Source organism: Pithys albifrons, chromosome 33 (assembly GCF_047495875.1).
Source record: "Pithys albifrons albifrons isolate INPA30051 chromosome 33, PitAlb_v1, whole genome shotgun sequence".
NCBI lineage: Eukaryota > Metazoa > Chordata > Aves > Passeriformes > Thamnophilidae > Pithys > Pithys albifrons.
In genome coordinates, this window is record NC_092490.1 from 663,136 (window position 1) to 676,159 (window position 13,024).

Consider the following 13,024-nt stretch of genomic DNA (forward strand, 5'->3'; position numbering starts at 1 on the left):
TTCCCAACCCTGCCACCCCTGGCGCCAGAAGAGGAGCCCAATTGGCCTCTCTGTACCCAGCACCAAAGGCAGACACAGCCCTGGCACAAGGGGCAGCTGCAGCTGCTCCTCACTCTGCCCAGCAGGGCACACACATGCAACCCCCGGCACAGCAGGAGGCACATCCAGCTGCTCCTGAGCCAGCACAGGGCAAACCCCTGTGCCCCTCCAGGCCTGCACAGCTCCCTCTGTCCTGTCATCACCTCGGGCAGCTGCCCTGCACCTCTGGGGCTGCTCCCTGCAACTTCTCATCTTAAAACTGGAGGTCAGGACTCCAGCAGATCCCTTCTCTGCTCCCACTAATGATGATGCCACATGCCCTGTGGGGTGGGTGCAGCAATGGCAGCAGAAGAACTGGCAGAACAGGGTGAAACTCATCAGGGCTGCTCCCTTGTGGCAAAGGTATCTGTGCCGGGGTGGAGCACCTGCTGTGAAGGTGTGTCATGGGGGTGCTCCTGTACCCAAGAGTCAGACCCCTGAAGAACAGCAGAACAACCATCAGGTGGCTCAGACTGCTGCCATTGAAGGGGCTCAGGCGCCTTGACATTGGCAGCACAAGAGGGAATTTTTCATGGCCTGGACACCTCGAGCCATCAAGGAAGAGATGAAATATATGGATGGGCTTGTGGCTGAGCGGTGGGCTTAGCCAGGGGCACTGTTGCACAGGGTATCCATGGATGTGAAATGTGCTGCAGTTACACAAGCCTAGAAAAGGAGGAGCCTCTCTGGGTTGGAGGAGGATGACTGGAAAAGAAATAAAGGGAGGCCTGGCAGACTGACTGGATCACACTTCCCCAGACTTCTACAGGCCAATGATATTGCCTACCATATTCTGACATCATCTCAGATAGAAAAAGAGAGGGAGGAGGGGTCTTCCTTCTTCTTCCTGCTGGATGAGCAAAGACTTGGGGTGAAGCTCAGAGCTCCTGGAAAGAGACCAAGGCCCTCCAGCAGTTTATTATCTTTTCTAGGGAAGTAGAATATTTTTCTGTTTGCTCTTGCTACCTTTTTTACTTTGTGTGTAATTTGTATTTGATTTGCGTTTTAATTTTTTATTCTCTTCTGTGGAGTCATGGCTAGCTGAAAAGGGACATGTAGGTATGGAACAGTTGGATATTTCTGGTACACGGACCACAAAATGTAGAACTTAGCACAACCATTGTGCAGACGAAGCAGAATTAACGACCAGAAACCACGAGCCATTGAAAACAGGATCTTAGAACATTAAAGCAGGATCTGCGAGCAGACAAGCCGTCTTTAAGTTTAGCAATGTTTAACATCAAGGGTCTTAAGGTTGCATACCTTTGTTATCCAATCATAAGCTTAGAATTATATTATGTATAGCTTAATTATCATATGTATGAAGTAATTATCATTATGACATAAAAGAGCCTGTTTCTTGATAATAAATCGAAGCTTGTTGATTCTCACATTGAGTGTCTCTTGTTTCCCGCATCGTGACAGTTTTCCTCCTGCACGGTGTCGGCAGCGGGGTTGTCCTGCAGCTGGGGCCATGCTGGGCTGGAAGATGCAGCACAAGAGAGGGGCAAAGGGGCACTGACTTCCTCCTCACCTGCCTGGGGCTACTGGGGCATCTTCCTCTTCCCTGCGGCCTCCTGCTCCATCCTGTCAAGGTTTGGATATGAGAAATCCTTTTAGGGAGGGAAAAAACCCCATGTTACCACATTGACTGGAGGTTTCTGCGCTAAAATCTATCTCTAGAAAGACATCAGGGTCTTTCAGACAATTTGGAGGGGAGGGGTTATCTTGGACAGAAGTCCCATGCCTAGGATTCCTTAATAAGGTTTCTGCAATGCAGAAAGAGTGAACAAATACATCTAGAAGAGGAAAAAAAAACACCAAACACTCTTTACCAACAAGAAATGCGGAAAACTATACACAGAAAACTGGGCTAAACCAACTCATGAGGAGAAATTTCCCAAGCCCGGCCCACTCTGTCCAGTCAAGTTTGTGCCCAGCCTCCTCCTCCCATAAAACACACATGGCCACAGCACAGAGACGGAATCGCCCCCCTTCCATAGGATTCACCTTCCCCACACCCCAAAACCCTGGCAGGAACCTTGAGAGTCAGCACTGCAGTCAGGCTGTGCTGCTGGGACTGGCAATCAAGCCAGTGGTCCTCACCCAGTGGTGTCTGTGGTCCTGTCCCAGTGGTGGTCACAGCTCAGATCCTTCCAGAGGGTGGTTGAAGCCCCAGGTGGGGAGGTGTGCTGGTTTAAAGGTAAACTGGCAGGAGAAATGAACGCAACACAAAGGAGATTGTAAGTCAGAGTTACAATTTAATGACAATATTACAAGAAATGCAATGGCAGAAAGAGAAAATTTGGTTTTCACCCACAAAAGCCCAGACCTTTAACCCAGCCCCCTGGGGCACAAGGAGAAAAAAGGGGTTTGTTAGCCCCTGTGCTGAACCCTGTGTGGCTCCCCCAAGTCCAAAGGAAAAGTCCAAAGTGGCAAACCTGTTGGTGCAGCTGGCAGTTGCAATCTGGTGCAGAGTGGTGGTCACAGGCTGATTGAAGGTGCTGGTCTCCTCCTGTCGAGGTGTTGGTCCTACTCTCAATCGATGAGTGTCCCCTGAAGTCTTCCCCTAAGACATGTACCCCCAGGGGGCAGCCAGCTCCTCCCCCTGGGCGGGGAGTCACACAATGGGTGATTAACTCTGGTAGTCAGGGGGTACTTTGGAACCCTTGATGGCCCATTAGCAGCCACGCCCCCTCAGGCTGGGTGTCAAGGTGCTAACGACTCCCTGCAGGGGAGTTATCCCAGCTCTTATCTCACAGATGTCTTTCACACCCAGCTCCCAGCCTGAGGGGTCAGCTGTGCCCTGGGCAGCTGCTGCAAATGCTCCATTGTTAACAGCTTTTGGGAAATGAAGAGAGGGTGTAGAATACACAGCTTTGATCATCCACACAGGGATAAACTGGTCCCACCTGCTGAACTAGGGCATGTAGCACAATTTTTATTATTTATTTAAAAATTTCAGGCACACAATGAGCAGCATCAGCCAAGTTTTCTAAGTGACTGAGGAGCCCTTTTCCTAACCTGTGCTCATCTGAGAGAGTTTCAAATCCATAATTTTTGATTTAGTTTTATGGAATGATTCTCATTTAATTAGATGCTGGTTTTAGTCCATCACCTACAGAATTGCTCTTGTGGATAACATCGATTATAGGAAAGCAGAAAAGAAGTACATGAAAAGGAGAAATGAGAGCAAAAGTTATTTCTTTTTTTCAGTGTTCTCTGAATTTTTATACTACTTTTCTCCTGTTGTGGAAGGGTTCAGTGTCCTCCCTCCTGTGAGGGAAGGTAAACACTCATTAAACATTGAAAATCTTCTGTCTGAGCAAAGGCAGAAATGCAAGACCAAGCCTCAGCCTGCTGAGAGCTGAGGTTTAGCACTGCCTGCCCCAGAATTCCATAGAGAAAATAATAACACTAATAATTTTGGGGTGGGATTGAGCCATTTTCAGTGGGATTGGGCTGCTTTGGGGAGACAGATCGAACCTTCTCAACTTTTGGGGTGCAAAGCTGGCAGAGACTGGAATGTTGATGGTTCAGGGCTCCAACACTCTCCAGCTGCAAAAGCAGTGGGTGCTTTGCTACCCATGGGCAAAGGAATCACCGAAGAGCAGAAGGAGGACACCCACCCCTGGAGGGGACAGGCTGGGCTTGGAGCCAGGGAAGGAAAGTGGGATTTTTAGGCTTTTATATCAATACAGACAGGAACCAAAACTGCTCCAAACCTACTTTCCATGCACACAAAACTGTTCTAAACCCTACATCTACAGATACATTGATAAAGTAAATCTAATCTTCCCCATGGGGTGGATTAAAAGAACTTGGGTCATCCTCACGTTCATGGGTCAGGTCAGGTGCTGGACATGGGGGAAGCTTCTGGCAGCTGCTCACAGAACCCACCCCTGAAGCCGCCCCACTACCAAAACCTGCCCATGCAAACCCAAAGCACTGCCCAGCATGGAACACCCAGAATGTGGGTCAGCAGGTCTGTGCCCAGCATGGATCACCTGGAACGTGGGTCAGCAGGTCTGTGCCCAGCATGGATCACCTGGAACGTGGGTCAGCAGGTCTGTGCCCAGCATGGATCACCTGGAATGTGGGTCAGCAGGTCTCTGCTAAACAGGGCTCACAAGGAATTTTGGTTATCAAGTTTTAAACACTTTGTCCACTGATGCTTGAGGAGGTGTGAGCTGCTCTGAAACCTCTTTCCATATTCCAAGCACTCACAGGGTAGTTCCCAATGTGGATGAGTTTCATCCGCTTAAATACTGCAGAGAAAAAATAAAACAACAACACTTTAGGTTCAAATATTTTCTCCAAACAAAATAAAAAACTTTTGCAAATCATTTGTTTATACCAAAACTTTTTCCTTTTTTTTTCTTGTTTTGCTTTTTCTTTTCTCTCCTTTATTTTTTTTTATTTAATTGATTAGAGGTTCAGAAAGAGATACAAAAATATTGGGGAAAAGGTAAGGTTTCTTTGAGAAGCAAAGAAAAATCTTACCAACAGAAGCTCCTTTTTTGGTGAGATACCATGTGGGGGAAAAGAGTTTCTACCTTTTTTTTTCTGAGGGAAAGATGCTCGTCACCCATTGGCTGCTTTCTGTGAGCCTTGTCCTGCACATCTGCTGGCAGTTCCCCCAGTCCCAGCTGGTTCCTTTGATCTTCAGTGGGGAGTGCTGGAATACCTGGAAAAAGAAAACTACACAATCCTCCCCAAGAAAGATACTCCTTAGTGAATCAAGTGGTTCAACTGCATGAACTGGGGGTCTCTCAGGTGGATTTTTAACTCCTCTTCCACGCAGTGCTCTCTGCACTGCTGTTGTTGTTTCCCCCATCTTTTCAGGGGGTCTCCTCCCACTAATTTCCTGTTCAGAGACAGTGAGACTGCTTGTAAAAATTCTGCAAGAGCTGCCCCTTGTGCTGGGTTTCTTTGAGGGTTTTTAGGAGGTTTCTGCTCCTCCCCCTGGAGCCATGAACTGATCTTATCAGTTGGGCAGATAACACGTGCTCTGTTTGCTCCAGTGGTTTAACTTTGTGCCATCTGGGAAGTGGCTCCAGCCCCTCAGCATCCCACTGCATTAACAGTGACTGGATTTCCATCTCCCCTGATCCAGGGCCAGGCTTTGATATCTTGGGAGCCACACACGGTGCCAGTTTAGCAGCAGTTTGCTGACCCTGGCACACATTGGTGGTTTCAGCTTTAATTAAGGCTCAATCTGCTCCTTCCTCATCATCAGCTGTCAATGCAAACCTGATGTTTTGCTCTTTCTCACAACAACAGACTGGCTCACTGTCTCTCAGCTCCTCCCCTGAACACAGGAAGTTTGAGTTACAAGGTCTTCATCAGGGTTCTACATCCTGCAAATCTCCCTGTAAGACTGTCCCTCTCTCCAGCACATTCCAAAGCTCCACTTGAATCTCTCAGACATGCCCATGCTCAGCAGCAAAGCAGTGCCACCATTTGCAGCCTGTCTTGGAGCTCAGCAGCAAGCAATGCTCCCACTGCAGCCTTTTGGCCTAATTCTTCCTTTTTCTGGAAATACCTTTTTTTTTTTTACACTTGCAAAGACAGGATTATTTCAGATTTCTGCCTAACCACTCCTTCATTCCCCACATTTTCTCCTGCCACCTCCACTCCAGCACAGAAGGGTGACTAAAAAAATTTTTAAAGGAAGGACAACAATACATTCTATGAAATAGTGATACCAGAAATCCCCAAACCCAAAGATTTTTGGTGCTCAGATTCCAGTGGGAATGCCCAGTACTTCACTCAGGGTGGGGACTTCCACAATGAGTGATTTGACCCTGTAAGTCATGAGATTGGTTTGGAGTCTTTGATGGTCTGGGTTATTGGAGCTGCCTATTGTTCCAGCCCCTAATGGCCCATTAGCAGAGATGAGCCCTCAGGGTGGGTGTGAAGGTGCTGATGGCTCTCCAGAGGGGAGTTATCACAGTTATCAGAGAGTCATTAGTGTGGAGACACAAACATTCCTGTCTCCCAGGGTTCTGTAATGACCCAGTATGTAGCCTGAGGCCTTGAGTGGGCCCTGTCTTCCTACTGATAAATCTAGAAATTTAGGTTTTTTCATATCTTCCAAAATGCAGCTCTGTTCCTTGTCTATAAACCTACTTGGGAATCTTTCAAACTTGCAAATCTTTTTCAGCCTTCATCAGAGAAGTTCACTGTTGTACCAAATACAGAATTGTACCACAAGGACTGGGATCGTGGAAGAGCAAACATCCCCACACCCTCCCTGTCCCCACAGGCAGAGCCACAGGGACCAGGGCAGGTCCCCCAAGAAGTGCCACTGCAAATGACCCTTTTTCTGCTCTTGTGCAAACAGGCAAGGACCCAGTTTGGCAGGAGATGCTCCAGGAAAAGACCAGGTATGTCTAAGACACAGAATTTGGGGAAGGAAAACACACCTCAGTGCCCCTCATGCATATCTGGTGTGTGTGAGAACACCTCAGGTCAGAAACATCCACCTGCCCAGGGGCCCAGCAGTGGGGCAGCAGCAGAGTGCAAACAGGGCAGGAGAAACTGCTCCCTGCAGACCCCACAGCCAAGGGCAGAGAGAAACCACACAGGCCACCACACACCCTCCAGGCTGTTGAACCTCCTGACACAATCCTGGGGACGAAATCTGTTGTTCTCCTTCCTCCTCTGGACCCAGGAGCCCCAAGGTGGGGCACGATCCTGCCCAAACAGCAGAGATTGGCAGGTCTGGGGTTGTGGAGTGAGAACAGGACCGTCCACAGGAATGAATAAGGAATAGGGAGCCTCATGTGTCACCCCATGTCCTCTGTCTCTCTCAGTGCCTCTCCTAACCCTTACCACATCATTCCCAGTCCTCCTGAGTGTCCCTGCAGCCCCCTTGCCTCTCTCCCAGTGCCCACCAGCTTTTCCACCTCACTGATTCTGTTGAGCTCCCAGTCCACCCAGGCCCCTGCTCTTCTCCAGGATGGATTTCTACCCTGCCCAGGTACAGTTGAGGTGGTTCCAGGGTGGGCAGGAGCTTTCAAAGCCCTTGGTGTCCACCAACATGGTTTCCAATAAGGACTGGACCCACCAGCTGCTGGTGATGCTGGAAATCCCCCCAGGAAGGATCACCTTCACCTGCTGGGTGGGACACATCAGCCTGGAGCACCCCCTCACCTGGGACTGGGGTATGGCCTGGCAACTTGGAGGGAGGCTGGGGATCCTGGGACTAATTGGCAAGGGGGTTGGGGAAGCCTTGGGAAACTGTCAGGCAGTTTGGGGAGCCTGGTGCTAACTCAGGGGGATTTGGGGAGGGAACGGACAGGTCCAGAAGAGGTTTAGAGTGTCATGGAAGGGGGTATGGGAAAAAATGTGAGAAACTGGGGAGGATTTGAGGGCCTAGGGGAATTATGGGAAGGGGGTTTTGGAGACTTGGAATACTGGAGTGGGTTTTGAAGGGTCCAGGGATCAATTAGAGGGGAAATATGGAGCAGCCAAGGTTTGCTAGGAAAGGATTTGGAAAGCCTTTTGGGAGTCCTTGTGGGGCTGAGAAGAATTGGAAGGAGTTTGGGGGAACCCTTGGGTTCCTGGGAATGAGGTTGGATCATCCTAGTTGGGATGTGGGGGCGGGGAATGGGATCCTGAACGGGGTAGGAGGAGGTTCCAGGTCGTCCTTGGTGAGTTGAGGTTCAACTGGCAGGAGGTTTATGGATGTCCTGGAGGTTCAGTGAGAAATTTTGGAAGGTCCAGACCCCCACCCCAGACCTCCCAGAGCTGCCACGTGCTGCCTGCAGAAAGACACTGACAGGGATCAGGGACTTCATGTTGGGCTTCTTCTTCCTGGTTCTGGGACTCTACTTCTCCCTGTGCCAGAAGGGGAGGGGGTTGCTGGGCATCCTGTCCCTACCCCCAATGTGTGCCCTCCAAGGGGATCCCCCACCTCAGTGTCACCCTCTGTTCTCTCCCCACAGAGCTCCTGAGCCATCAGCCGCCACAGCCTCTCTCTGTGGCCTCGGGCCCAGCATGGACCATCCACTCCCATCCCTGTGCTAATTTTGGAGGGGTTGCATGTCCCTACAGTCCCTGCTTTTAGTCTAACACCACCTGATTCCACTGTTCCCAGGAAAGCTTCCCAGTTCTTACCAGTCCCAACTATTAGGGGGGCAGTGGGGAACAGTCCTGGGGGGACCTCGCAGGAAGGAGCCGAGGTTGGGAGGAGCAGAACCAGCCCCAGGATGGATCAGAGGGGACTTCTGTGTGTCCCCTGAGACAATCACATTATACAGAACTACAAGGAACAATGTTCGTTCCTCCACTGTTTCTCTGCCAAAAACATCCTATTGAAAGGTTTTCTGTCAACATTTTGCTAAAAGCTCCCAAACAAACTTCCTGCCAGAGCATCCTGCTGGAGCCTGCCTGCCATAAAGGTTCCTGCTGTTAAGCTCGTAGCTGCCTGCCAAAAATCACGTCCAAACCCTTTGGAACACTATGAAAACTCAGAGAAAGCACCTTGAGAATTCAGGGGGCGGAAAGGAAAGAGAGCAAACCAGTTACCATAATGGAAAATCTCTCCCTACATCCCTCTCTCACCTCCTCAGAAGGACCCCACTTTGCTCAGCCCAGAAAGGCTAAAACAGCTTCTCCTGAGCAACAACTCTACATATCCAAAGACAGCATTCCAAGCCTCTTGGGGCCAGAGATATCTATCACAAATGGCAGAGAAACAGAAGGAAAAAAAAAAGGTAGAAACTGTTTTCCCCCACAGGGTATCTAAAGAAAAAGTAGCTTCTGGTGGTAAGATTTTTCTTTGCTTTTAAAAGCAACCTTGGCTTTTCCCCAACCTTTTTCTATCTCTTTCTGCACCTCTTAACAATTAGATAAAAAACAAAAAAAAAAACAAAGAGAAAAAAAACAAAAAAAAAAGAAACAGGTTTTGGTATAACCAGCTAACTTGTAAAAGTTTTAATTTTGTTTGGAGAAAATATTTGAACCTAAAATGTTGGCGTTTTTTACTTTGCAGTATTTAAGCGGATGAAACACATCCACATTGGGAACTGCCCTGCAAGTGCTTGGACTATGGAAAGAGGTTTCAGAGCAGCTCACATCTCCTCAAGCATCAGTGGACAACGTGGTTAAAGGCTTGATAAGCAAAATTCCTTGTGAGCCCTGTTTAGCAGAGACCTGGTGACCCATGTTCCAGGTGCTCCATGCTGGGCACAGACGTTTTGACCCACATTCTGAGTGCTCCATGCTGGTCAGAGACCTGTTGACCCACGTTTCAGGTGATCCATGCTGGGCTCAGACCTGCTGACCCACATTCTAGATGTTCCATGCTGGGCAGTGCATTGGGTTTGCATGGCCAGGTTTTGGTAGTGGGGGCCTCCAGGGTTGGGTTCTGTGAGCAGCTGCCAGAAGCTTCCCCAATGTCCAGAACCTGACCTGACCCCTGAAGGTGAGGGTGACCCAAGTTCTTTTTAATCCACCCCATGGGGAAGATTAGATTTACTTTACCAATATATCTGTAGATGTAGGGTTTAGAAGAGTTTTGTGTGCATGGAAAGTAGGTTTGGAGCAGTTTTGGTTCTTCTCTGTAGTGATATAAAAGCATAAAAATCCCACTTTCCTTCCCTGGATCCAGGCCCAGCCTGTCCCCTCCACGGGTGGGTGTTCCCCCCTCTGGTTCTGGGTGGTTCCTTTGCCCATGGGTAGCAAAGCACCCACTGCTTTTGCAGCTGGAGAGTGTTGGAGCCCTGAACCATCAACATTCCAGTCTCTGCCAGCTTTGCACCCCAAAAGATGAGAAGGGTTGATCTGTCTCCTCAAAGCAGCTCTATCCTACTGAAAATGGCTCAATCCCACCCTAAAATTATCATTGTTCTTATTTTCTCTATGGAATTCTGGGGCAGCCAGTGCCAAACCTCAGCTCTCAGCAGGCTGAAGCTTGGACTTGCACTTCTGCCTTTGCTCAGCCAGAATAATTTTATTGTTTAATGAGTGTTTACCTTCCCTCACAGGAGGGAGGACACTGAACCTTTCTACAAAAAGAGAAAACTAGTATAAAAAATTCAGAGAACACTGAAAAAAAGAAATAACTTTTGCTCTCATTTCTCCTTTCCATTTACTTCTCTTCTGCTTTCCTATAATCAATATAATTCACAACAGCAATTCTGTAGGTGATGGCCTAAAAAAAGCATCGAGAATGAGAATCATTCCATAAATCTAAATCAAAAATGAGGGATTTGAAACTCTCTCAGATGAGCACAGTTTAGGAAAAGGGCTCCTCAGTCCCTTAGAAAACTTGGCTGATGCTGCTCATTGTGTACCTGAAAATTTTAAATAAAAAATTAAAAATTGTCTTACATGTCCTAGTTTAGTAGGTGGGACCAGTTTATCCCTGTGTGAATGATCAAAGCTGTGTATTCCACACCCTCTCTTCATTTCCCAAAAACTGTTAACAATGGAGCATTTGCAGCAGCTGCCCAGGGCACAGCTGACCCCTCAGGCTGGGAGCTGGGTGTGAAAGACATCTGTGAGATAAGAGCTGGGAGAACTCCCCTGCAGGGAGTCGTTAGCACCTTGACACCCAGCCTGAGGGGGCGTGGCTGCTAATGGGCCATCAAGGGTTCCAAAATACCCCCTGACTACCAGAGTTAATCACCCATTGTGTGACTCCCCGCCCAGGGGGAGGGACTGGCTGCTCCCTGGGGTACATATCCTGGGGGAAGACCTCAGGGGACATTCGTTGGATTGAGAGGAGGACCAACACCTCGACAGGAGGAGACCACCACCTTCAACCAGTCTGTGACCACCACTCTCCACCAGACTGCAACTGTCAGCTGCACCAACAGGTTTGCCACTTTGCACTTTTCCTTTGGACTTGGGGGAGACACACAGGGTTGAGCACAGGGGCTAAGAAACCCCTTTGTGCTTTTGCCCCAGGGGGCTGGGTTATACTGCTGGGCTTTTGTGGGTTAAACCCAATTTTTCACTTTGTGCCATTGCATTTCTTGTAACACTTTCATCAAATTGTAACTCTGACTTATAATCTCCTTTGTGTTGTGTTCATTTCTCCTGCCAGTTTCCCTTTAAACCAGCACACCTCCCCACTTGGAGCTTCCACCACCCTCTGGAAGGATCTGAGCTGTGACCACTACTAGGATAGGACCACAGACACCACTGGGTGAGGACCACTGGCTTGACTGCCTGTCCCAGCAGCACAGCCTGACTGCAGTGCTGACTCTCAAGGTTCCTGCCAGGGTTTTGGGGTGTGGGGAAGGTGAATCCTATGGAAGGGGGGCCATTCTGTCTCTGTGCTGTGGCCATGTGTGTTTTATGGGAGGGGGAGGCTGGGCACTAACTTGACTGGACAGAGTGGGCTGGGCTTCGGAAGTTTCTCCTCCTGAGTTTGTTTAGCCCAGTTCATGAGTTGTTTTCAGCATTTCTTCTTGGTAAAGAAGATGTGTTTCTCCACTTTCTCTGCATTGCAGACACCTGAGTAGGGAATCCCAGACAGGAGACTTCTCTCCACGGTGACTCCCCCTTGCAAATTATCTCAAACTGAGACACTGGTGTGTTTCTAGAGATAGATTTGAGAGTAGAAACCCCCAACCAATATGCTAACATGTTGTTTTTTTACCCCAGAACAGGATTTCTCCTTTCCAAACATTGAAAGGATGCAGAAGGAGGCTGCGAGGAAGATGAGATTGCCCCGGGAGCCCCAGGCAGGTGAGGAGGAAGTCAGTGCCCCTTTGCCCCTCTCTTGTGCTGCATCTTCCAGCCCAGCATGGCCCCGGCTGCAGGACAACCCCGCTGCAGACGCCGTCCTGCCAGGGCCGGGTTTGGGGGGATGTCCTTGGCCTACCCTGTGGGCCGGAGGCAAATGCCCTGAGTGTCCTTGTTCCTTCCTGCCCCAGGCCCCGAGCTGAGCATGGAGAGCACGGAGGACAAATACCCCAGGCAGAACTTCACAGTAGAGGCTGATTTGAACAGTACCATGGTGCAGGAAGTCACTGGGGAGGAAAAGCCACGGCGATCCCACAGGAAGAGGAGCTCCAAGCCGAGCAAAGAGACATCCGAGGAGGAAACACCCAACGTGTCCGGGGAAGGCAGTCAAAGATTGAGCCAGAGCTCTGACCTGGTGGTGCAGCAGCAACTTCAGAGAAGGGAGAAGCGCTACAAGTGCTTGGAATGTGAGAAGAGCTTCAGCCAGAGCTCAGATCTGATTCGTCATCAGCACATCCACACTGGGGAACGGCCTTACACATGTGAGGAATGTGGGAAGAGCTTCAATCAGAGCTCCAACCTTAAGCAACACAAGAAGATCCACACTGGGGAATATCCCTACGAGTGTTCTGAGTGTGGGAAGAGGTGTCGGACCAGTTCCAATCTTCTTGTTCATCAGCGCACACACACGGGGGAGAGGCCCTTCTGCTGCACCGACTGCGGAAAGAGATTCACCCAGAATTCCAGCCTCCTCATTCACCGGCGTATCCACACTGGAGAGAGGCCTTACCAATGTAGGGAGTGTGGGAAAGGCTTTAGACAGAACTCTGAGCTTGTCATCCACCAGATGATCCACACTGGGGAGAGGCCCTACGAGTGTTCCGAGTGTGGGAAGAGGTTTCAGACCAGCTCACTTCTCCTTGTACATCAGCGAATACACACCGGGGAGAGGCCTTTCCGCTGCACCGACTGCGGGAAGAGATTCAATGTCAACTCCAGCCTCATCACCCACCGGCGTATCCACACTGGAGAGCGGCCATACAAGTGTGACCAGTGCGGGAAGAGCTTCACCCAGAGATGTAACTTGACCACACACCAACGCACCCACAAGTAAGGGAAGCCCTGTGCGTCCCCAAATGTGGGAAGAGCTTTGTCTGCTCCTCCAACTCCATCACCCATCAGCAGAGCCACCTTTTGAACAGAACTCATGAACCACATTCCCAGTGATCCACGTTAGGAACAC

General features: G+C 49.5%; 2 protein-coding genes across 2 annotated transcripts in view; one reads left to right on the plus strand and one right to left on the minus strand.

The window, feature by feature from the left end:
• LOC139684162 (uncharacterized) overlaps positions 1-13,024 on the minus strand; it is a 1,455,962-nt gene that overhangs the window by 626,874 nt on the left and 816,064 nt on the right.
• LOC139684161 (uncharacterized) overlaps positions 1-13,024 on the plus strand; it is a 1,434,678-nt gene that overhangs the window by 565,442 nt on the left and 856,212 nt on the right. Inside the window, 2 exon segments of the mRNA XM_071579762.1 lie at positions 4,511-4,512; positions 12,181-12,891. Of these exon segments, the coding sequence (XP_071435863.1) occupies positions 4,511-4,512; positions 12,181-12,891 (713 nt within the window).